General features: G+C 34.6%; 4 protein-coding genes, 1 long non-coding RNA gene and 2 other non-coding genes across 12 annotated transcripts; 4 read left to right on the top strand and 3 right to left on the bottom strand.

The window, feature by feature from the left end:
* Positions 1 to 517: 517 nt before the first annotated feature.
* Positions 518 to 3710, bottom strand: LOC106419208 (putative kinase-like protein TMKL1). The gene is made up of 2 exons (XM_013859967.3): positions 2211 to 3710; positions 518 to 1530 (listed from the first exon to the last, which is right to left on the bottom strand). The coding sequence occupies exons 1-2, from the start codon at positions 2695 to 2697 to the stop codon at positions 950 to 952; spliced, it is 1068 nt and encodes a 355-aa protein (XP_013715421.2). The 5' UTR covers positions 2698 to 3710; the 3' UTR covers positions 518 to 949.
* A 1355-nt stretch (positions 3711 to 5065) lies between these two features.
* Positions 5066 to 5149, top strand: TRNAL-CAA. The gene has a single exon. It is a non-coding gene; the product is annotated as a tRNA-Leu (tRNA).
* Positions 5103 to 11136, top strand: LOC106419489 (protein RFT1 homolog). Of its 3 annotated transcripts, none has more exons than XM_013860287.3 (14): positions 5103 to 5396; positions 5473 to 5552; positions 5751 to 5845; positions 5916 to 6076; positions 6151 to 6302; positions 7173 to 7291; positions 7373 to 7536; positions 7622 to 7696; positions 7837 to 7911; positions 8040 to 8177; positions 8276 to 8431; positions 8513 to 8565; positions 8652 to 8839; positions 8956 to 11136. In XM_013860287.3, the coding sequence occupies exons 1-14, from the start codon at positions 5342 to 5344 to the stop codon at positions 9014 to 9016; spliced, it is 1572 nt and encodes a 523-aa protein (XP_013715741.2). In that variant the 5' UTR covers positions 5103 to 5341; the 3' UTR covers positions 9017 to 11136. The 3 variants fall into 3 exon arrangements, with proteins under 3 accessions (XP_013715741.2, XP_013715743.2, XP_048598502.1); XM_013860289.3 differs by having other exon boundaries at positions 5267 to 5396; positions 5481 to 5552; positions 5722 to 5845; XM_048742545.1 differs by lacking the exon at positions 5103 to 5396 and having other exon boundaries at positions 5722 to 5845.
* Positions 9478 to 11136, top strand: LOC106419491 (F-box protein At5g07670). The gene is made up of 2 exons (XM_013860291.3): positions 9478 to 10595; positions 10667 to 11136. Exons 1-2 carry the CDS (start codon positions 9478 to 9480, stop codon positions 10932 to 10934), a joined length of 1386 nt encoding a protein of 461 aa, XP_013715745.2. The 3' UTR covers positions 10935 to 11136.
* A 160-nt stretch (positions 11137 to 11296) lies between these two features.
* Positions 11297 to 11369, bottom strand: TRNAA-AGC. Its single transcript has one exon. It is a non-coding gene; the product is annotated as a tRNA-Ala (tRNA).
* Positions 11370 to 15230: 3861 nt separating this feature from the next.
* LOC106419492 (NAC domain-containing protein 79) lies at positions 15231 to 16863 on the top strand. Its single transcript, XM_013860292.3, has 3 exons — positions 15231 to 15841; positions 15940 to 16217; positions 16287 to 16863. Exons 1-3 carry the CDS (start codon positions 15652 to 15654, stop codon positions 16668 to 16670), a joined length of 852 nt encoding a protein of 283 aa, XP_013715746.1. The 5' UTR covers positions 15231 to 15651; the 3' UTR covers positions 16671 to 16863.
* A 6769-nt stretch (positions 16864 to 23632) lies between these two features.
* LOC125579091 lies at positions 23633 to 25879 on the bottom strand. Of its 4 annotated transcripts, XR_007317040.1 has the most exons (8): positions 25501 to 25876; positions 25340 to 25426; positions 25056 to 25252; positions 24793 to 24941; positions 24597 to 24711; positions 24433 to 24458; positions 24202 to 24357; positions 23633 to 24041 (listed from the first exon to the last, which is right to left on the bottom strand). It is a non-coding gene; the product is annotated as an uncharacterized LOC125579091 (long non-coding RNA). The 4 variants fall into 4 exon arrangements; XR_007317041.1 differs by lacking the exon at positions 23633 to 24041 and having other exon boundaries at positions 24043 to 24357; positions 25056 to 25214; positions 25501 to 25879; XR_007317039.1 differs by lacking the exon at positions 23633 to 24041 and having other exon boundaries at positions 24043 to 24357.
* Between the last annotated feature and the right edge of the window lie 131 nt (positions 25880 to 26010).

Here is a 26010-nt window from a genome sequence, read left to right on the forward strand (position 1 = left end):
CAAAATATTATATATATTACATACAAATTTGAATAACATATGTCAAAATACTTAAGCTTAACATATAATTTGATTTGGTTTGAATATTTAGATAGATAATCAATATATATTTCAAATATTTTTAATGTTTTGAGTATATTTTAGCTATTTCATTTACATTTGACTATTTGTATATATTTTTAAGTATTTTGAACAATTTAAAAATTTTATATATTTGGATGTTTTAAGAGACATTAAATCTAAAATATATTTATATAAGGGGTATAAAAATCAATTTTGGATACATTAGGTACCCGAAATACTTCAGTTTGATCGGGTTCGGTTTTGGTTTTTTAGATACCAAAATTTTGAATCCGTTCGGATATTTAATCAATTTTGATTCGGATTCGATACTATTTTTTCAAGTCAAGTTCGGTTAGGTTTTTCGGGTTCGGATTTTTTGCTTAGCCCTAGTTTTTACCGGGAAAACAACAGAAAGCACAAAAAAAATTACATGAGTGTGTCTTCATACTAAAAATACAAAAAAAAAATTAATTACATAATATGCGCAGGAGAACAAAACAGAACATGAACACTAACTTTGAAAAGACAAAGGTTAATGAAACTCAAAGAGTATACACTACAATCACGAACTATGGTTTGACAAATAGTCACTATCTCTCCAATCGTCTGAAGACTATCCCAGTATCCCACGCACATCTCTCACAAGATGTGTAAAATTCTACGTACAATCCTCTCCTCTTTACAATTGTGTTACTCTCCTAATAACTTTGTTCCTTGTTATCTTCATTAACATCAATCAGTGTTCTGCATCTCGTCAGGCCACTGATCATATCAGAAGTCTTTCTCCTCAGACGCAACTCCTATTTTTCCTTTAACTATGATCTTTTAGTCAAGAACCTTTGTAAAGAGTTGTAACGCTTCCTTCTTTGTTCTTACTCCAATCATTCTAACATTTCTTGATGTCTTCGAGTTTCCTCAAGACCTGCTTGATGTTTGGCCTAAGAGAAGGCGAAGGAGAGCAGCAAGACAATGCAAGCTGAAAATACTTGAGGACAAGTTCTTCACTCATATCACCACTACTCTTGAGAATCTCAGGACGGTATAGATCAGACAACTTATGATCAATAACAGCATTCCTCACAAAATCAGGAAGATACAACTCGTTATCGCCTGTTGGATCGTTATTTATCGGTTCTTTACCAGTGACTAGCTCAAGCATGATCACACCGAGACTATACACATCACTCTCTTTGCTCACTTCCTTCACCTTTATCAACTCGGGAGCTTTGTATCCCTCGGCTGCTGAAACATCAAGAATCTCTTGTCCTGCCGTTTGGTTTAAAAGCAGATGCAACCCATAATCAGAGACTCTAGGTTCGAAACTCGAGTTCAGAAGAACGTTCTTGGATTTTAAATTGCCGTGGACTATTGGTTTCTGTATCCTATTGTGAAGATAATCAAGAGCTTCGGTTATTCCAATAGTGATGCGTAAAATGTTGATCCATTTTACTGATTCATCATCTCCACCTACCAAACAAAAAGAAAGAATGTAACGTTCTTTAGATCAACTCGTTTCATGTTTTGTCCAAATGAAGTGAAAAGTGAATAAACAAAAAACAGTACCGACAAAACACAAAGCTGTATGAGTTATATACTTTTAAATAGCTTAAATAAATAATGAAAAAAAAACTGAATTAAATGATCCAGCTAATGTTGTATAATTCCAGCTATGTAGTATAACACACATTCTTGTATGTATATGTTTCTACATGTATGAGGCACTGAGGTACACATGGTCTATCATGCACAAAACTAAATGAAACATTCGTCTAAAGCCCTCCAAAATTTTCAAAAAGAATTATATAGTTATAGTTCTTAGAATTTATAAAAAAAGTAAAATTATTTAGACTCTAAAATCTTGAAAAAAATTATATAGTTATAGTTCTTAGAATTTATAAAAAGTAAAATTATTAAAATCTTTAGTAAACTGCCTACCGCCCCAAAATCAAAGGGCCAGCCATGCAGTCACAATGTAGAAGTGATATCAACATCATGGAAACGGCAAAGGTTTCTAACCATTTTCCCGGCAAAGTAGAACATGACTCTGTTTGTTTCCCGTAAAAGACTAAAAGTTAAAGTTCTTTACTTTCTGTCGGAAAAAAGAAAAAAAAATTAAATCCTTTAGAAAAAAAAAACAGATTGCTTACTTGCGATGAAGTCGGAAAGATTCCCGGAAGAGAAGAAAGGATGAACCATAAGCTTCTCTCCTCTGTTTCCACCATAGAAACCCAACAGAGGAACCAAGTTCTCATGTCGAACAAGCCCAAGCGTCTCGATGACGCCGTTAAACTCCTTAGCATCCGATCTCACAGTGCAAACCGGTCGGAGAAACCTGAGAACTCTAACTTTACCGCTGCGTTGCAAGGAAGCCTTGTAGAGAGTGCCGTAGCTTGATTTGCCAATGACTTCTCCCGGAGCATCGAGGATATCGCAGATGGTGAGATCTTCTCCGCCGCGAAACGTCACGAGCTCCCCTGTCTCTGAGGAGAATCCATGGGACTCGACGTCGTGTTGTTCAGATTCAGTAGATGAACGTTTTCTTCTTGTGCAGAAGATGAACAAGAGTAGGATGGCTAATGCTGATATAGAGACTCCGAGTAACAATGCTAAGAAGTGGCTTCTTGTCATCTCCATGGGATTTTTTTTTTCTCTTCTTCTCTAGATTTCTTGAAAATAAAATTTGTGTTTATGATATGAGAGACTTTAGGGAAAATGGGTATTGCGCTAATAAATGACAAGTGTATGATTTAAAATTTAGAATTTATTGCAGAAATATTTTATGCGAAAGGAAATGGAAACTGCATCAAAAGGAAACGGAAAGTCTGGCACTGTGGAGTTTTACTGTTCACAAATGAGAAAGAGAGGATGATGGTGATAGGGGGAGATGAAGTTGATATTTAAGTTCAGAGGACAGATCTATGATAGTATCTTTTGTACCAACAGTGTTGACTTTATGTTTATTGTTTTTTTGGCCTGCAAGGGTGAAATGTAGATTGTATAGATGCAAATACAGGAGTATCATATTTTATATTTCTTCTGTTTCTGTTTCTGAATAAGTATCATTTTGATATTTTTCACACAGATTAAGAAAGTGGTTGAAATATACTCATTATTATTAATTACATCTCTGATCAATAGTATTTAAGATAAATAAAATTATTTATAAAATCAATGTAGTTTGTAATTAATTTTCTAACTGAAAGTAAGTATAATTTGCATTAGAATTGTAAATTGATATTTTTTATGTAACAAGAAAAAAAAATTAGAATAACACTTATTATAAAACAGAATGAGTATAACCATAAGATTTTTATTTTACATTTGAAAAATTTGTCATGGTTTTCTACTTAATAAATAGCATCTACAATGTAAATCTCTATTTTTACTTTTAAAATAAAATAAAACAAAATATGAAGTAAATAGAATGAAAAATAAAATAAGATTAGAGTTTTTTTTTAGTTTCATATTCTATTTTAATTTATTTTAGAATGAAAAATATAATGAAATTAGAGCTGTCCTAACCGGATAGTCATATAATTAAAACACACAGACAGAAACAGAAACAGTGTGTCGATTGAAAATTAAGATGTATATTGACAGTGTTGAACAAAATAAAATGTATATTGACAGTATATAGAGATTATCTTTAAATGATGTCTCATGTAGCACGTTAGTTTCTTTGACTTTTCCCAAGATAAATAGTCGCGACATTGGTAATTAATTCTCATCATCTCAAGAAAAACGTTGAAAGTGGTGATGATAAATGTTGGGTTTGACTAGTGAAGGTGTTTGGAGTGCGTGGGCTACATCTCAGATCTTTGATTGGGAGTTTTGTCCGGCAAGTTCATTATTACTAATGATTCCAAATTTATGTATCCATACGTTTTTTCAATATTAACGACTATGCTATTGAGAAAATATTGTACTTCCTACACTACTATGTAGGGATTCGCATGGGCTAAGTAATTGGTCAGTGTATAGTATCCAGTATTTGGTTTCTGGGGTAGTATTCTATCCGGATTCACATGGCTGTATCAACATAGATTTTGTTTCATAGTATTTATTAATTATTATGATGTTGCGTAAAACCCACCGATATTTACATGTAGTTTGTGAGCCGGTATGATTGTGTTAGCGTAAAGAGTGAAAATGAAAGGTTTGTTGAGATTCGTCATTCTACATTACGACTAATCTTTTGTTAGCTGCAAGGTTGTCTCTAAATTCCTTTTATTAGACTGTTGACATCGATAATGAACTTAATTCACTTTATTTAACGGCTCATAGTCACCTAGTACTCCTATGTTTAGCAGTTTAGGTCCCACAATCCAACGTCAACATGGCCATGGTTTAAGAAGCCCACGTCAATGTTTTAAATTGTTCACCACCATTGACCTAGTCTTCAGAACTAGGAGATTGCACGTTTTAAAAAGATTTGCTGACCTCATGATAAGAATATATACTAGTTGTAACTTCTAAATATGTAATGTATGATATAAACTCACAAACCGAACTAAATATTACTACTACTAACAATCAGTACTTGTATGAAAGTCAATACAACATTAAGTGCATGGGCCAAAAACAAAACAAAAAACGATTGAAGACTGAGGACGGCACTTAATATTGATTGATACGTGGGTCGGCAGTTTCATTTTTGATGGTCCCAACGTGATCTATATATAAGTGGCTCATGATCCTAGTAAAAAGATTAAAAAAGTACTGCCGTAGTATAGATCCGTGGACGGATGGATGGCCTTCATATGACAAAGCAGTTGCAACAATTTTAAAGTTGTAAAAGAAAACTCGACTCGCTTGTTTTCCTTTTTAAGTTTTTTTCCAATTTTCTTCTGGGACCTTCATATATTTTCAATGTTATTAACCACATGTGCATAGGTATTGATAAGTTCGTATTTTCAAAATTGAATTTTGGTAATTAGACAAACCATATTCATTACTGTAGTTTGAGCGATTATATGTTTAATAGTCAGGTAATAATCAAACAGTCAGGATGGCCGAGTGGTCTAAGGCGCCAGACTCAAGTTCTGGTCTTCGAGAGAGGGCGTGGGTTCAAATCCCACTTCTGACATTATTTTGCGTCATTATTTTTCGTCTAATAATTCGATTGGCTAACCAAACCGGAAAACGTCCGTTTATCCAAAAAATTCGAACCAAACCGACCCAAAATTGATTTTTTGTACGTCGTCGTCGTCGTCGTCTTCGCCGACCGCCGATCAATTTGGATTAGAGGTCGTCTCTATCATCAGCATCTCCCAGAAGAATGGCGAGTAGTAGAGATAGCGTTAATCTCTCGCGCACCTTCAAGTACTTACTAGGTTCTTCTTCTTCTCTCTCTTTCTAACTAGTTATTTTCTTCTTTCTCCTTCGATTGAATTTTGGAATATATAATAGCTACGCAGTTTCTTTCCAGAGGCATCCCTTTCATTTTCAATTCCTGGATCGTTAGGCGTCTCACCGAAGCAGACTATGCGGTAAAAATACAAGTTTTGTTCAACTCAAATAGATATTTGCCAATGTAGCTTGATTTTGACTAATTGTGTGGTTGTGTGTTTTGCGTTTCCAAGGATCTAAGATTTTGATTCTAATTGCTAAAGTATGGACCTTTAGCTTTGATTATACTGAAAATTTTCATTTGAGTAGTAGCTACGTGGATGGTGTTTCCTATGCAGCTCTACGCGGTCCAGTTCCATCTCTTTGTTACATGTGTCTTGTTTCTTAGCCGGGAGGGGTTCAGGCGCGCTTGCTTGCGTGCTGACATCAACAGGTATGCTTAAAGCAATCCCCGCTGATCTAGTTTTACATAATCAGTCCAGGACTGAGTTTTTGTTATGCAGTGATGGTCTTGTATCAGAGAAGGACGTGGCCAGATTATTGAAAGTGGCGTGGGTGACGTTGCCACTCGGAATAGCCGTTACCATTGCAGCATGCGTCTTTGTGTTATGGTGGCAGAGCCTTAGTTTCTCGGACACATATGCACAGGCTATCTTGATTCACGGTACATTTGTTGTAGTTTTCTATGCCTTTTATCTTTATACTTTGTTTTATGTTTTGTGGTGATACATCTGGCAGGGGCTGCGTGTGTGCTGGAGCTTATGGCTGAGCCTTTGTATATACTCTCTCAGACGTTGATGCTTCTGAAACTGCGACTGGTTGTTGAGACTGTTGCTACGTTTTCACGCTGTGTGACTTTGTGCTTTCTCATAGTCAAGCAAACCAACATGGTAACGTTGTGTAAACAAAGTTATTAGTTCTTACACCATTCCATTTTGGCTGTAACTGGTACTCAAGTTTTGGAATACTATGAATTAAAGGAATTGAAGAAAATGGAATGCTAAATAATGGAATTATGAAAGTTATGGAATAACAATTAATGGAATGAATAATTGCAGAGAAATATTTTTCTAACACAACTGGTAACTTTTTAAAGGAATTGAACGGAATGAGTAATTTTAGTTTAAATCAAATTATTAAGAATGTTAGAATATATCAATAAAACGTGTATGATACTAAAATAGATTTCATGTAGCATGATTTGTTGCTTCCTTATCCATCATATTTCTGTTGAAAAAACTGGAAAATTTAAAGCTTAATGATCTCCATGAAAAAAATAGAAAAAAACAAAATTTGGAGAAGTTCTCTCCCGTAAATAGTTAAAACATTGAATACTTAGAAGTGTTAAAAATAACAAAGAAGGTATTTTGCTGTTATTTTGCCCAATTAGTAACAATCGCATACGAGAATTATAAACTTCAAGAATCTTAGCAAATCTATTACTTGATTGCAGTAAATAAGTTACATAATATCTAAACTTAACTAAAAGTATTTTTTTATTAATTTGATTCCATTCCATCTCATTCACGTTACTTTTTTATCATGAATGAACTATAACTACATTTCTTTTGATTCCATTGATTCCACATAAATTTTTGGAATGAGATTTATTTTGTATTCCATCTAACTGGTAGATTTTTTTTTGGAATCCAAAGGAATAGACCATTCCATACAATTCTATTCCAAAAAATAGAAATCCAGTTACATCCTTTGTTTCTACTTTCTGGCACTAAAATCTAATTATCTTTCAACATGTGTAGGAGAAAGGGATAATCTTTGCACTTTCACAAGTTGCGTACGGAGGTTCCTTATTTCTTGGGTACTGGGCTTATTTTCTCATGCGTGGCGTTTTCAGAAGCTTGAATCTCTTTCCTTTCAGGTAGGAGTTCTCTACTGTTGATATGATCTAATCAGCTCGTTCGTTTCCAACAAAGTTCATCGAATTTTGTGATGTTCACAGACCTGGGAGCTTCATGGATTTCGATAAGCAGCTCTCAAGCATGTGTATGCTGTTTACTTTGCAGTCTTTCCGAAAGTTGATCCTTCAAGAAGGTGAAAAGTTGGTCCTTGTATGGTTAGATACACCTTATAACCAAGCTGTTTATGGGATAGTCGACAAACTAGGCAAGTCGCTTTGACAAAGTATATTATATTATCTTCAAGAGTGGTTGTTTATAAATATCTCTTGCAAAATTTCTAAAACCTCCAGGAAGTTTAGTAGTACGCATGGTGTTTCTCCCTTTTGAAGAAAGTTCATACACTACATTTGCCAGGTTCGCATCAGGTTTACTTCTCTCCTGAGTTTAGTGTGGTACAGTATGTAATGAATCTTACTTGTAAATGTTTCATGATATTGGCTTATATCATCAGCTCTCACTAAAAATAGATTGTTTCTGTTCGGCTGTTCCCCCTCTTTCTTGGCAGGTGATGATTACCAGCAAAAGAAGAAGAAACTTGGAACTTGCTTGACCGAGGCCTTGAAGCTTGTAATGTTAATAGGTATACTCCTATGTATTACAGTTTAAAAAATCCCATTGCAATGTCCAGCTTTTCAACTTCATATCCAAATCCCCAACTGTTTGTTTCATTTAACTCAAATCTTTTTTAACTTTCTGGGAATTTCATAGGTCTTATATTTATGGCATTTGGTCCAAGCTATTCATACTCTCTCATCAGATTGTTGTACGGTGAAAAATGGAGCGATGGAGAAGCTTCCTTTGCGCTACAGTTTTATTGTCTCTACATCATCGTCCTGGCCATGAATGGTTAATGATCATATCTGGATTTACCTAATGCTTATTGACATTGTTCTTTGCTACAAAATCGAGCTTCTTCACTACTTTTGTAAACTATATTTTGGCAGGAACCTCCGAAGCATTTTTACATGCAGTTGGAACAGAGGATCAACTGAAGCGGTCAAACGACATGCTGCTTGTATTCTCACTGGTTTACATCGTATTAAACATACTGCTGATAAGATCTGCAGGAGCAATAGGCTTAATCTTGGCGAATTCCTTGAGTATCCTTCACCCTTATATAGATTATCAAACTACAATGAACTTTTGTTTATCTTGTTTTGTCTCTCCTTGACTTTTCCAAGATATGATTGGAAGGATTATCTATTCAGGACGTTTCATCCAGCGCTACTTCAAGGTATACTTGGATTAAGATTAAACTATCTATCATGTTAGACAGTCTTTTATGTTGTTGTTGTTGTTGAACTCTACTATTCTCTACAGGGCGGTGCTTCTTCTTCACCATTCTCGTTCAGAAAGTGTTTTCCTTCAGGTTGGCAAATTCTCATACTCTCTGGCATAATCACTATCATCTCAGAGAAAGCCATTCTCGACCATAAGAACTTCTGGGCAACGTTTCCTCCCCATTTCGCCATCGGTTTCCTCTGCTTTTGTCTCTCAGCCGTTGTCATGTAAGTCCTCTCTCCTCCTAAGACAATCACAAACTCCATTTCAGGAAACATAGATCTGTCAAAAGTATTGGTTTCTGCAATACTGAAATCTTGTGGTGTGTATTATTCTCTGGTAGATACCGGCGTGAGAGAGCGTTCATCAATAGAATCATACGTTTCAGGAATCATGATGACTGACATCAACCAAGAAACTGGTGCTTTAAATCCTGCAAAGTGAAAGCTTTTGAATTACTGAATAGGCGTTTTGTCTAATTATAATTTTTTTTGTTTCTAATCCTATTTATAGAAACTTTCCTCTTTGTCAGTACCTACATAGTGAGAGAGTGACAGTTTTTCCACTGTGCATTTGAGACCGTTAAGTACATTAAATCTAAACAGTTTCAAAAGAAAGCTATCCAAAAAAAAACCGAATCTTTATTGTAGAGAGAGACAAAAGAAAATAATAATAATAAAAATAAACCAAAAATCACAAATTTTCTCAGTGATTGCAAGTTTCTCAGACCTTCAAAGTTTCCATTTTTATTGCATAAATCCGTTAAACCGTTTCAGAAACAAAGAGAAAAGAGAAAAACTTTTCGTTTAAAGAAGACGACCTTTGACGAGCGGTTGGGTTTCTCGAACTGTGGCAGGAGAATGTGATGTCGTTTACAGGGAAGGAGAGTAGTCCAGTTACTCCATTGAAGAAGCGACGAGCTAGCTGGTCTGAGCTTTGGCTCAACCACCACAACCACCACTCACTCGATTTCTCCTCAAAGCTCCAACCTTTGACCCCTCCAATCCCCAAATCCAAAACCCTATTCCTCCCCGACCTCACCCTCCTCTTACCCGACCTCACTCTCCTCTCCATCATCACCAAAGTCCCTTCACCCCACCGAAAGACTCTCTCTTTGGTCTGCAAACGATGGCTCAGACTCCACGGCGGCCTCGTGCGGTTCCTTAAGGTCTCCGATTGGGAGTTCCTCGCGTCTGGTCGGCTTGTCTGGAGGTTTCCTAATCTAGACAGCGTTGATTTAGTTAGCGCGTGTTTTGTCTCCCCAGGTGTTTTAGTTAGAGGGTCTTACCAGAGTCTGAGCTTCTTTGAGGAGAGTCTCTTGTCCGTTGAAACGGTTGATGAAGGGCTGAGAACGCTCGCATCCGCCTGCTCAAACCTCCGGAGACTCGCGGTGGCGAACTCTAGCGAGCTGGGTTTGCTGAGTGTTGCCGAAGCGTGTTGCACGTTGCAAGAGCTCGAGCTGCATAAGTGTTCAGACACTGTTCTGCTTGGAGTTGGTGCGTTTGAGAATCTCCAGATCTTGAGATTGGTGGTTGGGGACGTGGACGGTTTGATGTTGGTTTCGGATATTGGTCTTATGATTCTTGCTCAAGGGTGCAAGAGGCTGGTGAGGCTTGAGCTCGTTGGGTGCGGAGGAGGGTTCAACGGGGTTAAAGAGATAGGAGAGTGTTGTCAGATGCTTGAGGAGCTTACGGTTTGTGATCATAAGATGGAGCCGGGCTGGCTCGCGGGGATTGGGTATTGTGAGAATCTCAAGACGCTGAGACTCGTGTCTTGTAAAAAGATTGATCTTGGTCTTGGTTTAGGTGAGGGTTTGAGTAGGTCTTGTCCTGCGTTAGAGAGGTTGCACTTGGAGAAGTGTCAGTTAAGAGATAAGGATACGGTGAAGGCTTTGTTTAAGGTGTGTGAAGCGGCGAGAGAGATTGTTTTCAAAGACTGTTGGGGGTTGGATAATGATGTCTTCAGCTTAGCAATGGCCTTTGGGTACTTAAAGACTCACTTTTGTCCATTATATGTTTAGAAAAGTTTGAACCTTTATGAGTGTCTTTTTACAGGAGAGTGAAGCTTTTGTATGTAGAAGGGTGCTCGCTGCTAACAACATCAGGTCTAGAGTCGGTGATTCTACAGTGGCACGAGCTCGAGCATCTGAAAGTGGTTTCTTGCAAGAACGTAAAAGATTCAGAGATATCTCCGTTGATGTCAGCTTTGTTCTCGGACTTGGTAGAGTTGCAGTGGAGACCAGACACCAGATCGCATCTCTTTTCAAGCCTTGCAGGTGCTGGTATTGGGGGAAAAGGCGCAAAGTTTTTCAAGAAAACATAGAAAGTAGTAGTTGTTGTATTACGAATAGCTGAAACTAGCTAGTTAGCTCACTACAGTTCTTTTTGAAACTTTATTTTAGGTTCTTGTTTTTTTTGTTTCTTTCTTCCTTGTTTGAACAAAGTTGTAGCAGTTTATAATCAGAGATTCATGAACTCGTGTTTTTACCTTACTTTTCATTTGAAAAGAGTTTCCCTTTGTTTGATATTGGGTGCGCTTAAAACTATCAAACCTGATTAATGGCTGCTTAGTTTGTGTATATGAAGTAATGAAGTTAAAGGTATATGTGAGTGACAAAAAAAAGGTGTATATGAAGTGCTTGTGGATATTAACACAGAAAGGAGAAAAGGTTTAAAAAATATTTATGGAGATGCGGGGTATCGATCCCCGTACCTCTCGCATGCTAAGCGAGCGCTCTACCATCTGAGCTACATCCCCATTTGCAAATTCTATTACATATGTATAATTTGATTATCTATTTGTCACTTGAATATTAGCTTCAGTTCTTGTATTAAATTTTAAACGACTCAGCATATATAACTAACCCTGACATCTTACAGATATATTTAGAGCAAAAAGATAAAAAAAAAATCAGAAACAGAACTTAGATATTTATGTATTACCTGAATGAGAAAGTGCACATGTGAGGTTCAGTTATATGCGATATAGCTTAATTAGGCCAGTGAACAATATAAAAGTGTTACAACTTGAATTAGGTTCTCTTAAGTGGTTTAGGTTCATCCAAATATGCATGTATCATTCTTTTTCATTTTGTACCAAGAATATCACATGGGTCGGCTTTGTTCCGAGCCAGACAACATTGTTCTTTTCTTCTTTATATGGTGTAATAATAGGTTACAACTTACAAATTTTCGTTTAAGAAAAAAAGTTCCCTAACTACTTTTTTCTTGTGTTCTAATTTTTAGATGAAAGACATCAATACGCAATAGGCCAATCATATTTCAGAGATCTATACAGATGGCAACCCCAAATTCTATATCTTGAACCGAAGTTAGTTTAATTTGTTTTAGTTTAAAGTTTTAAAATCTACAAAAAAAAAAAATCAATTCACACACACGTTCATTGTTCTTTTTTGCTTCTTAACTTTCATATACTTACACATAGAAACATTATTTTTGATCTGAGTTGATATCATAGTTCGTTTGTGTTCTTGAACTTGAGTTTAGGTTCTCCACATAACTCAAGTAATGCTATTTTTTTTTTTTTTTTAACTCAACATCAACTTTTCAATTCACCAACAAGGATACAACTGATTATGACCTCAACAGACTTAAACCAAATACTTGAAGCTATCTAGTATTGCCCTAAGTCACTTGATTGGACCTAACGCTACTTGATCAAGCAATCAAAGTATTTTTTCGACCACACTGAGATTGACTTCACTCCAAGACTCGAAGTGAATCAACTCTTTGACCCCTAAAATTAGACCTCTAGACACGACAGTACTTACTAACACAGTGGCAACAAACCTAAATCGGCAAACAATACAACTCAAGCTAATGGGCCCTAATGATAAGCGTGACGTTCTTGGCCCAACAGCAAACTCCGCCGAAGGCGCACACCGAGAAGGACTCACTACCACCGGCTTTCACTACTCCGTTCCTCAGCCACAAAACGAACACGAAGTCCGACTGAAAGTGCGGGTTCGGAAATGGACACGAACCGGTTTAACAGATTCAGAAGTGTGGAGCTCGAACCGCCGGGATGAGACCGAAGTCACTTTCCGGACGCTGGGATGTCGACCTCCGCCACACACCGCTGCTAGGTTGACTTCTCCGGTTGACCACTCCATCGTCGTCGCCCTTGATGCATGTTGTCACCGAGAACCAGTAGACAAACCTCTGTACACAAATCGTCGGTCCTCTCCTCTGTTTTGCTCACCGCTCCGTGGGACCAGAGAACTAAGGTGGAGGAGGCGTCTTGCCAAGCCCACGCGCCAAGACCGAGATGGATTCGCCGTAGATCTGAAATTGGAAAACTAGATCTGGCAAACCCAAACCCTAAAAGCCGACTCCCTCCCCTTCTACCGTTCGACGAGCCTCGCCGCTACTCCAAGGATAGCCTGAGCCTTACGGCGTCGCCCACCCAAAGTGGATCTCCGACTTGACCCGACAAAACCAGAGTCGCAAGCATATCGGCAAGGGAAGAGGCTTCAAGGGAGAGAGCAAAAGGAAAAAGAGAGATAAGGGGAAGAGGAGAACCTCCGGCGCCGGAGAAGCCGGGCCGGAGTTAGGGATTCTTTACGATTTAAGAGAGAGGCGAGAGCTTTTGGGTTCTAGAGAGAGGTTTTTTTATCAAGTAATGCTATTTACTTCAGTTGAAACTCCTCTTTCCTTTTATACTACAATCTCTTTATATATATATATTTATGTGCAACATACACATAGATGACTTGGTCTAATCTTACATTGTTGCTTACTTGCTTATATATAGTTTCTTTTTCCCATCTCGTTTACATCTCATTATACGGCCATTTGTGTTTCAAAAAAAAAACGGCCATGTTGATTTTTCTTTTCCTATGTTCGAAGAGAGATATGCACCAAAGAAAGGCAACGCTCTTAAATTGATTCTTGTAGCCACTAAGGAACCACCACGTAAGTCCAGAGCGTACTTCCTAACTAGGTCAACTATCGCTGCATTGATAATTACTTGATTAGCTTTTAGGACATGTGTCGATTTACGGTTGGTTGATAGCTGGCACCTAAATTTGTTTATGCGATTAAAATCGGCGTGACGCTGCATATGAGGACAAGTTGACTATGCTAATGACTCTTTGGGGTTACTCGAGAAACAGCCAGACACTTGGCCTTGTCTTATTAGATTTATTTCCTTAAATAGAATTATTAGTTGCTTTCGTACCAACCTAATCTGCAACATATTCTATAAATAGAATTTTAATTTATTAGACGACCAAATCTTATTGGATCCGTTCTTTCCTCACCCCCACGATTTATTTTATTTATACAGTGTTCACTAAAATATCGACTAATTTGACAAACAAGTTTATCACTACTGAATGCTTTGAAATTATCAGATTACCTAAAGATTTCTTCGTAAGATCATATGGAATATCACGTTTCTGGAAAAGAAGAAGTCTATTACAATTGGTACTTACTTTAACGGGGTAAAGTATATTTTAGCAAAATAGCTTTGAAAGTTCATCCTAAACGTACATCTTGTTATTTACTACGTCTAGATATACTAAGTTGGATACGTATTTGTTATTTCGTCAAAACTGCATTCTCATTGTCACCCTAATTATTAACTGCATAAGAATGACTTAAGTATTTAATTACGTTAATCAACGATACGATTAGTAGAAAACAATATTGCTGATATAAATCAACAAACCTTTAAATGGATAAGAGTACGTTTAAACACTACCACATTTCGGTTTGTTTTGAGGCAGCAGAGGTTGTTAATAAAAAAAAGACCATAATGTCATTGTATTATCCTTTGCATAGTTTTTTTTTTTCGTTGAATATCATTTGCATAGTTGAGTTTACCAAACTATAAGATTGGCTTAATTTCGTTCATTATACGTACCATCCCACATGGTCTTCGAAACGAGAAAAAAGGATGGAGTATTGAAAGTAATAAACATACATTAAAGTCCATGGCAAAGTACGATGTTTTAAATTGGTTTAGTAACCTACTCCATATTGTAATAGTTTATGTTTTTTAATTTGAAGGCCTTTATTCAAAAAAACCTAATATCTACTCTCTATTTTCAATATTGACTCTTTACCTCGTTAGGCACCGCTTGTCAATAGTAAATATTTGACGAATAAGGAAACATGATTAAATTAAGAACCAATAAGAGTAATATATTCATGCATTCCTGGCGAGTTGTTTTTTATAAGGATTAATATTATAGGTAACTTTAATAAATGAATTGGTGTCCAGTCATCAGAATTTCAACAATTAATTACTTGTAATGACATGCACCGACCTGTTTATCAAAGTCTTAAAAAATAAATGAATTGATTAATACCGAAAAATGGCTATCATCAATAACTCTTGAATCAAACAAATATAACTTCATAATTTAATTTTTACTCGGTGACAGTCTGCCATCATTCACTGCATAACTTAACTAACGATTTTTTTTGTTATTCTCTGAATTTTCATTATAACGTTAGTAATTATTCCACAACGCCAGATTCAATGAACCAACACTAAGGGAAGACTACTATTTATAAGATTTCCAGATTGAAATCTATTTTTTAATATTGCTTGAAATACAATTACGTTTTAAAAGAGAAAAAACCCAAAAAAGAGAAAAATAATTTTCTTTTTAAAAGGAAATATGCTAAACAACCAGCCAAGATGCGTTACAAATTTCTCCTCTCACAGAATAAGGACACATAATTATTTTAGTTACTCATAAATAAAATGTGTATATTGAAAATCGATTATTTTCACCAGAAAATTATATTTATCTAGTGCCATTTAGTTTCTCTCAGTCTCCTTAATCTCTCTCCTTAACTTCTCTTTTTACTAATTACCCTCCCTCTTTCTCTCTCTGCATGTGTATATATATATTTTCTGAACTCATATCTTGAAAACATTCAAGATCGATCAAAATAAGAAAAAATCATTTGAGAAACACATGTTTACGATTATTTGATTTTTTATTCCAGGATCAGATATTTGCTTTTATTTTGGGGTTTAAGGTCTTTTGGGGGACAAAAAAAAGATGGAAACTATTGGTGGGTTTCACAAGGAAGATGATGAGCAGATGGATTTGCCTCCTGGGTTTAGGTTTCATCCAACAGACGAAGAACTCATAACCCACTATCTACACAAGAAGGTTCTCAACATTGATTTCTCGGCTAAAGCTATTAGCGAGGTGGACTTGAACAAAGCTGAACCATGGGAGTTGCCGTGTAGGTTAAAACAAAAGAAAAAAAAAATCAGATACTAAGTCTTTCTCATATCATTGTTCTTGAGATCTAATATGTTCGGTCTTGTTTTTGGTTAATAGATAAAGCAAAAATGGGTGAGAAAGAATGGTACTTCTTCTGTGTGAGGGATAGAAAGTATCCAACCGGTCTGAGGACTAACCGGGCAACTCAAGCCGGTTATTGGAAGGCAACCGGGAAGGATAAGGAGATTTTCAGAGGCAAATCACTTGTTGGTATGAAGAAAACACTTGTTTTCTACAAGGGAAGAGCTCCAAAAGGGCATAAAACAAACTGGGTGATGCATGAGTTTAGGCTTGATGGGAAACTCTCTGCTTACAACTTACCCAAAACCGCTAAGGTAAACATTTTAAAAAAAATTGCTCTGTTTTCAACTCTGCCTTTGCTTTAATTTGATTTCATTTGGCAGAATGAATGGGTGATATCCAGAGTGTTTCATAAAACTGAAGGAGGCAAGAAGATCCCACTTTCGGCTTTAATCCAAATTGGTTCGTATGGAGGGTCCAATTTACCACCTATAACCGATTCTTCACCATACAATGATATAACCAAGACCGAACCGGTTTACGTGCCCTGCTTCTCCAACCAAACCGAAACCAGAGGAACACTGCTCAGTTACTTCAGCAACTCCGCACTTTGCTCAATTCCACTCTACCAACCTCAATCTCTCCAGGTTTTCGAGAATCTACAGAGTACTCATCAGATTCTTACTCAAGAACACTCCGTTTCTCATCAAGAAGTTCCTTCTTCCTCCGCCGGTCCAATTGATCTTGAATCTTTCTTGAGTTACTGAAGATACATAACTTATAGCGTGGTGTTGCTAAGTTTGTATAGATTGTTATATATCAATACTTCACACTCCAAATGATTTTCTATTATTATACTCAACTGAAACTTACTACTAGATATTGGATAGAAAGAAGGAGAAGCATCAAATATTCGTTAAATTTTTGTTTTATTCAAAAAAAGATTTCATGCATTATGGATTTATGGTCAATATGTTATATCATCAAAATCAACGAGCGGATCAATACTTGATCGATGCATTTGAATACGCTTTTCCTGAAGAAACTATTCATTTGTCATCTTAAACTATTAGGATTGTATGACAAAGAATCCATTTACAGAGGGACCACTGTGTTAATACCAAAAAAAATGTATTACTCGTGTATATATACAACATGCACGCTTTGATGACATAACGTATGAATGATACAAGAACGAAATGTATACTCTCCCTAATTATCACATTTTAATCGCTCATAGGCTCATAGTCATAACATAACGTTCTGAAAACTAGCTTAGTAAATATATTCCTTGAACTTATTGTTGACGTGCTTCTTTTTTATATTAACTCAACGCATGAAGTTTGGATAATAACAATCTCTATGTATTGACCAAAAAAAAAATCTCTATGTAAAATGCAATCTTGAAGTTTGGATAATAACAAAACAAAAGTTGATTACATTAGTTACCATTCTTAACCAGATTCCCAAACTCCTAGAACACTCGAATCAAGTTTTGTATTTTTCTAATTTCCGAATTTTATATACTTTAGATATGAATTTGAAATCTCACCCTTCAGTTAATTACGGATTTAACCTGTATACGTATATCCACTGTCGTATTCGATTTTTATTTTCTATTTTTGGGGTTAAAATAGGTGATTAATATATTCTAGTCATTCGTCAACAACTTATTTTTGGGTTAAAAATAGGTGATTTTTTTTTCACGAACTTAAATTGATATTAATGATCAAAGTAATCTTCTGCCATAGCAGAGTTTAAAAAAGTTGGGACATAGTTATAAAAATGAAAAGTTGTATTTAAAAACTTGTAGATTTACTTGCGAAAGAGGTGATTATTATATTCTAGTCATTCGTCAACAACTCCTAATTATGTTTCTCTTTATCCTCTTGCTTATAAGGCCTCCAACGGATTTTTTTCAACGGACTTCCATTTCTTTTGCTATAGTTTGGGCCTATCTTCGCAAGACCAATATGCCTCTTCATCGATCAAGTCAATTCCGGTTGACCTACTTAACCAAAAGTCTGAACCCAAGGCAGAATGGGGGTACCAGTGGGTCAGCTATTTGTTTCATGAACGAACCTTTACTTTATAAAATACGTACAAACAATCTTGCGTACAAATGTCATGGCCAAGTGGCATCAAAATAATATTGCACTTTCAACAAAGCTTTACAATAATTTACATACTTGAAAGAGGAGAAAGGTGAAGAATGACATTGGACAATGAATGTTACAATATAAAATGAATGTTACAATATAAATTTACAACAACAATTTTTTACCCAAAAAAAAAATGAATGTTACAATATAAAATTGGTATTCGTGATCGAGTGAGGATACCCAACTCAAATTAATAAATTATAAGAAAAAAACCTAAAATAAAATATGTTTCCAGTTTTTGTTTTCATTAAAAGTTCTTAATGGGTTAAATGATTTGATTTTTTGGGTGTGATTTCTTCTACCATTTTAGGTCACTATAATTGTTTAAGCATTTTCAGCCATTTTATGTAAATGTTACATCATGCTGTATTATGTCAATATTGTGTTGATCAGAACCACCTGTATATCAACCATGCCGACCATACTATTTTGACGAATATTAACAGCCAAAACCTAAAAGAGAAATAAAAAACAACGGGTCCCCCACGAGAGCGAATCACATTGTCTACACTATTTTTATCATACATTTTCTGTTCGAGAAAATGAAACTGTGTAATCAAACAGTGGATTTACTATCAAATTATTGGAACGTGTTGGTAATGAAAAAAGGAAGATAAGGAATCATGATAACAAGTTATGGCCACAGAAGAGGCGACGGCATATTCAAAAGTGAAAGTAGGTATTGTATATATTTAGGCTCACGAACATTGTAAGAGTTTTTCTTTTCTTTTCTTTTCAAAAGGTAAATTATGTTTATGAAAAAGAGTCTAGTTGTGTTCAGGGGCGGAGCTAGAAAAAAAGTTTGTAGGGGTCATAATTAAAATTATTCATAAAATTAAGGACCGATTTGTTAAAATAGGAGGGGGCATATTTAGAATTAGTCAATACTTCACATGGGATTTTCAAAATGAGTTGGGGGCAGATGCCCCCCTGTTACTCCATGTGCCTCCGCCACTGGTTGTGTTCACGCTGTTTTAACGGTTTCGTCTTCAAAATCGGGCTTAATTAGTCCATAAGCGTCACATGGAGCTCCGATACAAATTATTTATGATATTTAGCAGATATATGTAACGTCTGGACTCTTCACAGTTAGGGTTCTCAACCCATTATTAGTCATGTGGTTTGCCTTTTCGCGTGAAATTCGATTGATCAATCATTTTTGGGAAGTTTATTATAAGAGTACTGTCCTTATAAATAATTACTAAACTTTACAATACTAAAAATAATATTCATTAAGGTTTAAATTAAAAAAGTAGAAGAGTCGGAGAACCACATGAACCTTGCTAAAGTGTCAATGGGCATGTCATAGTTGTCTCTCTCATTTGGCTCCACGTTCCATCATTTCTTCACTTTGTTTTTAGTTAAAAGTTACTATTTTTTATTAAAATTATTCTTTTCATTCATGTAGGATTCCCTAGTGCTGCTACGGCTTTTGTCTATGGGACTCGATGTCTGTTTATCTAGGTCCACATCAATCTATTAGTTCCTTAATTTAAAAAAAGTTGAAGATCTTTGGACTGATCGATCTTAAATACTTTACAAATCACGTTTCATAACATGTTCTTATCCACGCGGCACTAAGGTTTTTTCTTAATCATTCATTCTTGCATGATTATGGAATATTATATATGTTTTAACTGTGAATTTTACTTTAGAGAGATCCTTGAAAATTTAATTGCGCTTTCAGAATATATGCTGTTGAATTAAATCTTTATTGGATAAAACTGTCAATGCTTTATGATAATTCCAGAAAAGATTCCAACGAAGCTCAAAAACCTGAAGTTAAAAAAAAAACAAAGAAAAAAATAGATTCGTTTTTAACCTTTAACCTTAAAATCGCGCTCAGGTACATTATGATGGATCAGGGTCAACATTCTCTTGTTTTCAACTTTATGACGTTTAGATCGTAAAAATGACACATTCGTAAGAGTAATTTTCAACGCCATGCTAACACCTTATCACTTATTCTTTGTGCACTGACACACCATTTACGAATTAAGCTAATTACACCCAACAAATTACATCAAAGATCCCAACTAATGACCTAATTGATACATGGAAAGATCAAACCAGGCGCGCCCTCGATCGTCTTTCCATTGCGTTCATGTTTTATCTGTATGAGTCATGACACATAATTTTGCATTCAAATTAACCTTATTATTATGAAAGTGACTGCCAAAGCAACAAACACGCCATATTTAATTAATAATATATTTATACGCTTTGTATACGTGTTTTTCCATTACTTTTATTGACCACTTAGGGATGGTTGTGTGGATCTTTTTTTCTTTTACTTATTTTAAAATTTATAGAAAAGAGTTATTTTCTAAAAAGGGTTTAACAGCCGGCTTTATCACAAGAAATACATGTATTCTTGAGGAACATATCCTTTATGTTACTAAAATATTATAAATTATTTGTTTTTTATAATTGTTATATATGTATAGCACTTTGAATTATCATTATGCTATAAGACCATTCCAAATGTCCAATTAGAATCTAACAAATACAGGAGAATATAAATTGTGCTAAGCCAAATTCTTTATATATAATTATTTCTTTATCAGGATATACCAATAGTAACTCTCTATGTTTGATATGTATTTGCGGTGTTACTATTTTGTGTTTACTCCGCGGCTTCTTAAGAAGCGTAACTATTTTTAATCCGTGTTATTCGATGAACCGAGATCTAACCGACTAATTTAAGAAAAGAAAAAAGACAAAGTGAGAAATGTGAGGTGAGAAGAAACGAACATTAATAATGAAGCAAAATCACTTTATTAGACTTTGAATACAGCCTAAAGTGTTACATCTAAAGTGGCAAACAAATAGGACTGATGCTGAAATTGAACACGTGATGATTAGTTCTAGGGTAAATTACACTCGTTCACAAGTTTTAAAAAAGTTTACTACACATATATATTTTGATCCTTCGACACTCGTTTAATTAACAAACTAAATTTTATTTTTCTTCTTCTTCTTCTTCTTCTTCTTCTTTCACTTATTACTTATATAGAGTAACATAAATAATTCTATCTATATCTTACATAGAATTTTTCTTCTAAATTTTGATATGTAATTCACTACTTTTTTGTTGTATTTATAAACGCTTGCATGATGGTAAATTGACACAGTTAAAAGACAACGTCTAAACAATATTTCCACATATGTTAATGTGCATGTTTCCCGAGTATTTCTATATTCCTTAAAGAAGAATCATATCGATTTCACCCAAATGACACGATCCTCATAATATTTTATAGAACAAATGGCCTAAATCATTTTCTATGTAACTATATATCTGTTTCATCCAACTAGTGACATATTCTGGTTGATGGCGAAACAACCTGGATAATATTAAAAAATTGCTATAGTTATAATAATACCTTAAAACATCACCAAAGTGTGTCTATATATACACTAATTTATCAAAAGTGTGTCATAACGTAAATCTATATTGGAAGTTGTTGACGGTTTTACACTTTTCGGTTAATCCTGCAACTCGTATTATTCTTTTAAAATATTATTTTGTAAATATATAATTTATCAAATAGATTTATATTTCTGTTATATAAATTAATAAATTATTATTTTGAAAATATAAACTATTGTTTACCTTTTGTAATAACTATATATATATATATATATATATCTATTATGTCACCGTATGAATTTTAAATGTACACTCAAAACATTACGGAATAATTTTTCTACTAAAATCTGCTAGCACCATTTTGTCAAACGAAATAACGACTTACTAGGTTAAAACCCGCGCCTTGCGCGGGATGAATATTATATATAAATTTTTTTTAAATATTATATATTTTTACATATTATGAAATAATAAATATATATTGAATAAATTAAAATTTTAGTAACTATTACGTATACAATTAAATTGGTACAAATACTTAAATAAATTTTATTAATCCTGACAAAAAATTTTTCTATTTTATATGGTATAAAATTAAGTTTAAATGATATTAACATATATATATATATATAGTACATTTTTAATATTGACACCTGTTAAAAAATATTATATGCTCATATTATTTTTGATCATTTGTATTTTTTATTAACAAAAAAAATTAAATCAATGATAACAATAAATAAATTTGTGGGATGTTTAATAGTTTTAATAATTTATAATTTTTAAAACATTCAATGCAAAGTTTAAAATCTAAATATTAAGTTGTCAATAATTTTTTTAAATGTATATCAAAAAAATTCAAAGAAAATTAGAAATTAAGATACTTACGTATTTTATATGGTATATAATATATTTTTAAAAAATATTAATATACATATATATAATATTATTAAATGAGACTTCATACTTATGTAATTTCATAATCATTTGTATCTTGTTATAACATAAATTTTAAACCATATATCACAAAAATTCTAATGTGAGATTTTTAACAACTTTAGTCATTTATATTCGTTTTTGAAAATTCAAAATATAACATATACGAAAAATCTAAATTTTTATTATATAGTTAATGTGGTTGTTTAATTTATTTTAATAAGTTAAAATTTTAAAAAATGATAGAGAATAGACTAATTTTTATCAAATCTTTATTATTCAAAATCATTAATTGTCATATATATTTTAGCCACATTAGGTAATTCCGTGATTTTAATTTAAGGAAACAATGAATAACATTTATGATTAATTTATGGTTAGTTTAATAAAAACTTATTATATATTAATATGGACCAACATATTTTTCTAAGGATTCTAAGAATGATTGTGGTGATGACATGTGGCTACAAAAATATGTTGTAATGCTTCTCTTTTAATATATATGGGATAGGATTGTCATTTTTGAACACAATGTTCTCTATTGTTATTGACCAAATTAACTATAATAGAAAAACACATCTATCATTCTTTTTTTGGTCGGCACTCAAATATTCCATATTCTATTATCAACTCGCAGAACTTATTCCATAAGTCTGTGTCAAATCATTTGAACAGAAGCTCTAAAAAAAAAAAAAAGAGAGATACGGACACTAGACTTTCAATGAGTTAATATTTTTATTATCACTAGTGGCTGGCCTCCGCGCAAGCGCGGAGATTTTGGTTTAATTTGAAATAGACCTAAGTCAACTGATAACATTGCCATGTGTATAAGAAAATGTTCATTTTCCATCAAATAGTTTAATATCTTCAATTACAATGCTTAGTTTTTAAGTGTTTGTTTTTAAACTTTGATTATGGCTTCTTGTAGGAAATAAGAAAGTTTATAAAGAAAAAAAAAAACAAAAAAGTTTATAAAGCTTGGTGAGGTCGGCTATTATATATGATAGTTTAATTATGTGATCTATATGAATATTAGGGTGAAAATAGTTATGAGCATTAGTTGGGCTTTAAAAATTTCGATTTGAGAAAATCACTGGATTGATAGGTTAATTTAAAAGTTGTCGTGTTTTGCTGTAAGACATCACTAAGCTTGTTGCCATTTTGTAGTTTGATAGGCTGTCTAGAAGTTAACCCGTTTTACTTTCTGAATATGTATTCCTGCATAAATAAAGGAGAGGTTTGTTTTGCTAAATACGGAAAGACACGTCAACGTTCCTCTTTATTTAAAATAAAAGTAACTATTCACCGAGTAGGAGATAGTTTAAATACATTACCAAACTTCAGATTCAGAAATAGATTTACTAAGAGGATGAGCACATATTTTGGGTTGTTTTCTTGAGAAGTGATAGAAACCAAGATTTTTATTTTTTTAGCATGTAAGTATTCAACTCTTTGATGAAGTGGGCTTGTGTGTTGTTGTACTCCGAATACCTCGCCATCAAACCTCTCGAATATGTTAGTCAAATTGTGGTGGTCCTTTTAAAAATAAGACGGCATCAGATTCTTATCATATTGAGGTTGATGGCTGTTTTACTATCTGAATATGTATTCATGCACAAAGTGAAACAAAGCCTTTTTCCCAATATGCAAATTCCCGTCAACGTTCCCTTTATTAAAAAAACTTTATTTTAAAACCAAGTAACAGTTAAGCAGAAGATAATTCAAAAAAAAAAACAAAGCTGGAAAAATAAAAAACATGGAAAATAGTTATTTAAGGTACAGAAGTTAAGTGGGAATGACATTGTTGGACTTGAAAATATTACTCACAGGCGCTTGCGGGTGTTCTCATCGTCTCCAAAGCTTGGTTGGTTTTGCTGCCTCACCGTCCATTTCTTTCGTGTATGCATCACATGTGAAGTTGCCAGATGCTGGTGGTTGTTCCGATTAGTCGTACACCTGTGGTGCTTTGCTGCTGCTTGCAACCTGGAAAACAGTTTTGCATGTATTTTGTTTTAGAGCTCCCCAGACAATAATTCAATTAAACTTATATTAGCCAACCTCTGAATGTGTGTTGAGAGCCACATCTTCAGTGATTGAAGAGACGGTGAAGGTTCAGTGGTTGGGAGTAAAATTAAAATAGGTTTAAGTTTAGTGAGTCAATGAGAGCAACCTTGACCATTTTAAAAATATAAGATGAATGGAGTGCTGGGGTGGAAACTAACCTCCTCAAGAGCCATTGTGGCTGCATTTTTCTTGGTCTGTTTGGTCATCTCCGTGTCAGACACCACAAATACAGCATTTTCGTAGCCATCATCTAAAGGCTACTCGACATGGAACCTGGTAAAAGTGCGTGAAGTGGTGACGTTTGTTGATACTTTTGGATTGTTCTACCTTCGAGTGAGTATGATTATTCTGTACCTGATGACTCCAGTGACGTTTGGTGAAACACATCTATTGCACTGTAGTGAAGTCTTGGATTTGTCCAATCTCCTTCTGCAACCAGTGCAAGCGACAGAAGACCTCTTCTGTCGACCAACCATTTTGCTGGAGGACACCGACGATCTAGCCTTACATAGAAAATAAGCCTTATGGGTCTTAACGGAGAGAAATAAATGACCATTAGTTGGAGAATTCTAAAGTCGTATAGTATTCACAATATAGGATGACAGAGTTATATTAACCTAGTCGTTGGACTTTGGAGAGGCACTGTGAAGATCTCAACACGTGGGAGGACCTCTTCTGTCCTACCAATACCTCCAAAAATTTTAGGATTCACCGTGATGACCACCATGACAGAGTGGGTAGTATAGCCTGAGCACAAATTCCCCCAAAACTTGTGGCTGCGCCATCCCACAAAGACAAATACAGCATGACCAAACTGTAATTGGAGATAATATAAGTTAAGGAAAAGAAGAAATAAATGGAGATAAGCATGGAAACTTTGAAATGGCGAGTATGAACTTACAGCTCAATGAAAAAACGGACGACAAACGATTCGTTGCTGCCGCCTAGTTGAGGTCATAGCCTTACATGAAACATATTTGTTCAACATCTGAGAGTGTGAAAAGTATTTTACGATTCAATTGGATTGGTGAATTTAAAACTGAAAAAGGAAATAGACTCTACCGGGGAGTTATAAGTTCGTATTTGCAAGAGCGTGGAGATCGTCAAAGTTGGCCTTGGTAACATCTGTCTGGACAGAAATAGCATCGGAAGCAGACATTTTCAACAGTGGAATTAAAGATTAGCCGGTTGAGAGACACAATAAGCGAGTAAGCGATGTTTGATTCCCGATCCTGGCATCAATTATTTACAGAGATATCGATAGAATGAGAAGAGAGGGGGAGCTGAAGAGTTCCATGGATTTTTATTGGAGAAGATTAGAGAGAGGGAAGGAATACGGAGGTGAACCTAATCAAAGCCAAAAATAGCATTGACTGATGAAGGTGATACGACAAAGTGGAGAGAATTTGGGTTTCAATAATAGACGTAGCGTAAAACATGCTTATTTAGGTCTTTATGTGGGGAACTATAAATGGGTTTGGTATTTTTATAAAGTTGGATGGTTCGAGGCCCATAAAACAAAAACTCTTGATGACATGTGTAAATAATTGGTTCTAAATATTTTGTCCTATG

The sequence above is a fragment of the Brassica napus genome, chromosome A10 (assembly GCF_020379485.1).
Source record: "Brassica napus cultivar Da-Ae chromosome A10, Da-Ae, whole genome shotgun sequence".
Taxonomy (NCBI): Eukaryota; Viridiplantae; Streptophyta; class Magnoliopsida; order Brassicales; family Brassicaceae; genus Brassica; species Brassica napus.

What these genes read in the sequence shown, in the direction of transcription:
- LOC106419208 (XM_013859967.3), bottom strand. Translation starts at nt 2,697, where the DNA reads ATGGAGATGACAAGAAGCCACTTCTTAGCATTGTTACTCGGAGTCTCT. An exon ending in TCTTTCCGACTTCATCGCAA is followed by an intron (nt 1,531 to 2,210) that starts GTAAGCAATCTG and finishes TTTGTTTGGTAG; the next exon opens with GTGGAGATGATGAATCAGTA.
- LOC106419489 (XM_013860287.3), top strand. Translation starts at nt 5,342, where the DNA reads ATGGCGAGTAGTAGAGATAGCGTTAATCTCTCGCGCACCTTCAAGTAC. An exon ending in CATCGTCCTGGCCATGAATG is followed by an intron (nt 8,178 to 8,275) that starts GTTAATGATCAT and finishes ATATTTTGGCAG; the next exon opens with GAACCTCCGAAGCATTTTTA. An exon ending in AATCTTGGCGAATTCCTTGA is followed by an intron (nt 8,432 to 8,512) that starts GTATCCTTCACC and finishes GACTTTTCCAAG; the next exon opens with ATATGATTGGAAGGATTATC.
- LOC106419491 (XM_013860291.3), top strand. Translation starts at nt 9,478, where the DNA reads ATGTCGTTTACAGGGAAGGAGAGTAGTCCAGTTACTCCATTGAAGAAG. An exon ending in AGCTTAGCAATGGCCTTTGG is followed by an intron (nt 10,596 to 10,666) that starts GTACTTAAAGAC and finishes GTCTTTTTACAG; the next exon opens with GAGAGTGAAGCTTTTGTATG.
- LOC106419492 (XM_013860292.3), top strand. Translation starts at nt 15,652, where the DNA reads ATGGAAACTATTGGTGGGTTTCACAAGGAAGATGATGAGCAGATGGAT. An exon ending in TGAACCATGGGAGTTGCCGT is followed by an intron (nt 15,842 to 15,939) that starts GTAGGTTAAAAC and finishes TTTGGTTAATAG; the next exon opens with ATAAAGCAAAAATGGGTGAG. An exon ending in ACTTACCCAAAACCGCTAAG is followed by an intron (nt 16,218 to 16,286) that starts GTAAACATTTTA and finishes TTCATTTGGCAG; the next exon opens with AATGAATGGGTGATATCCAG.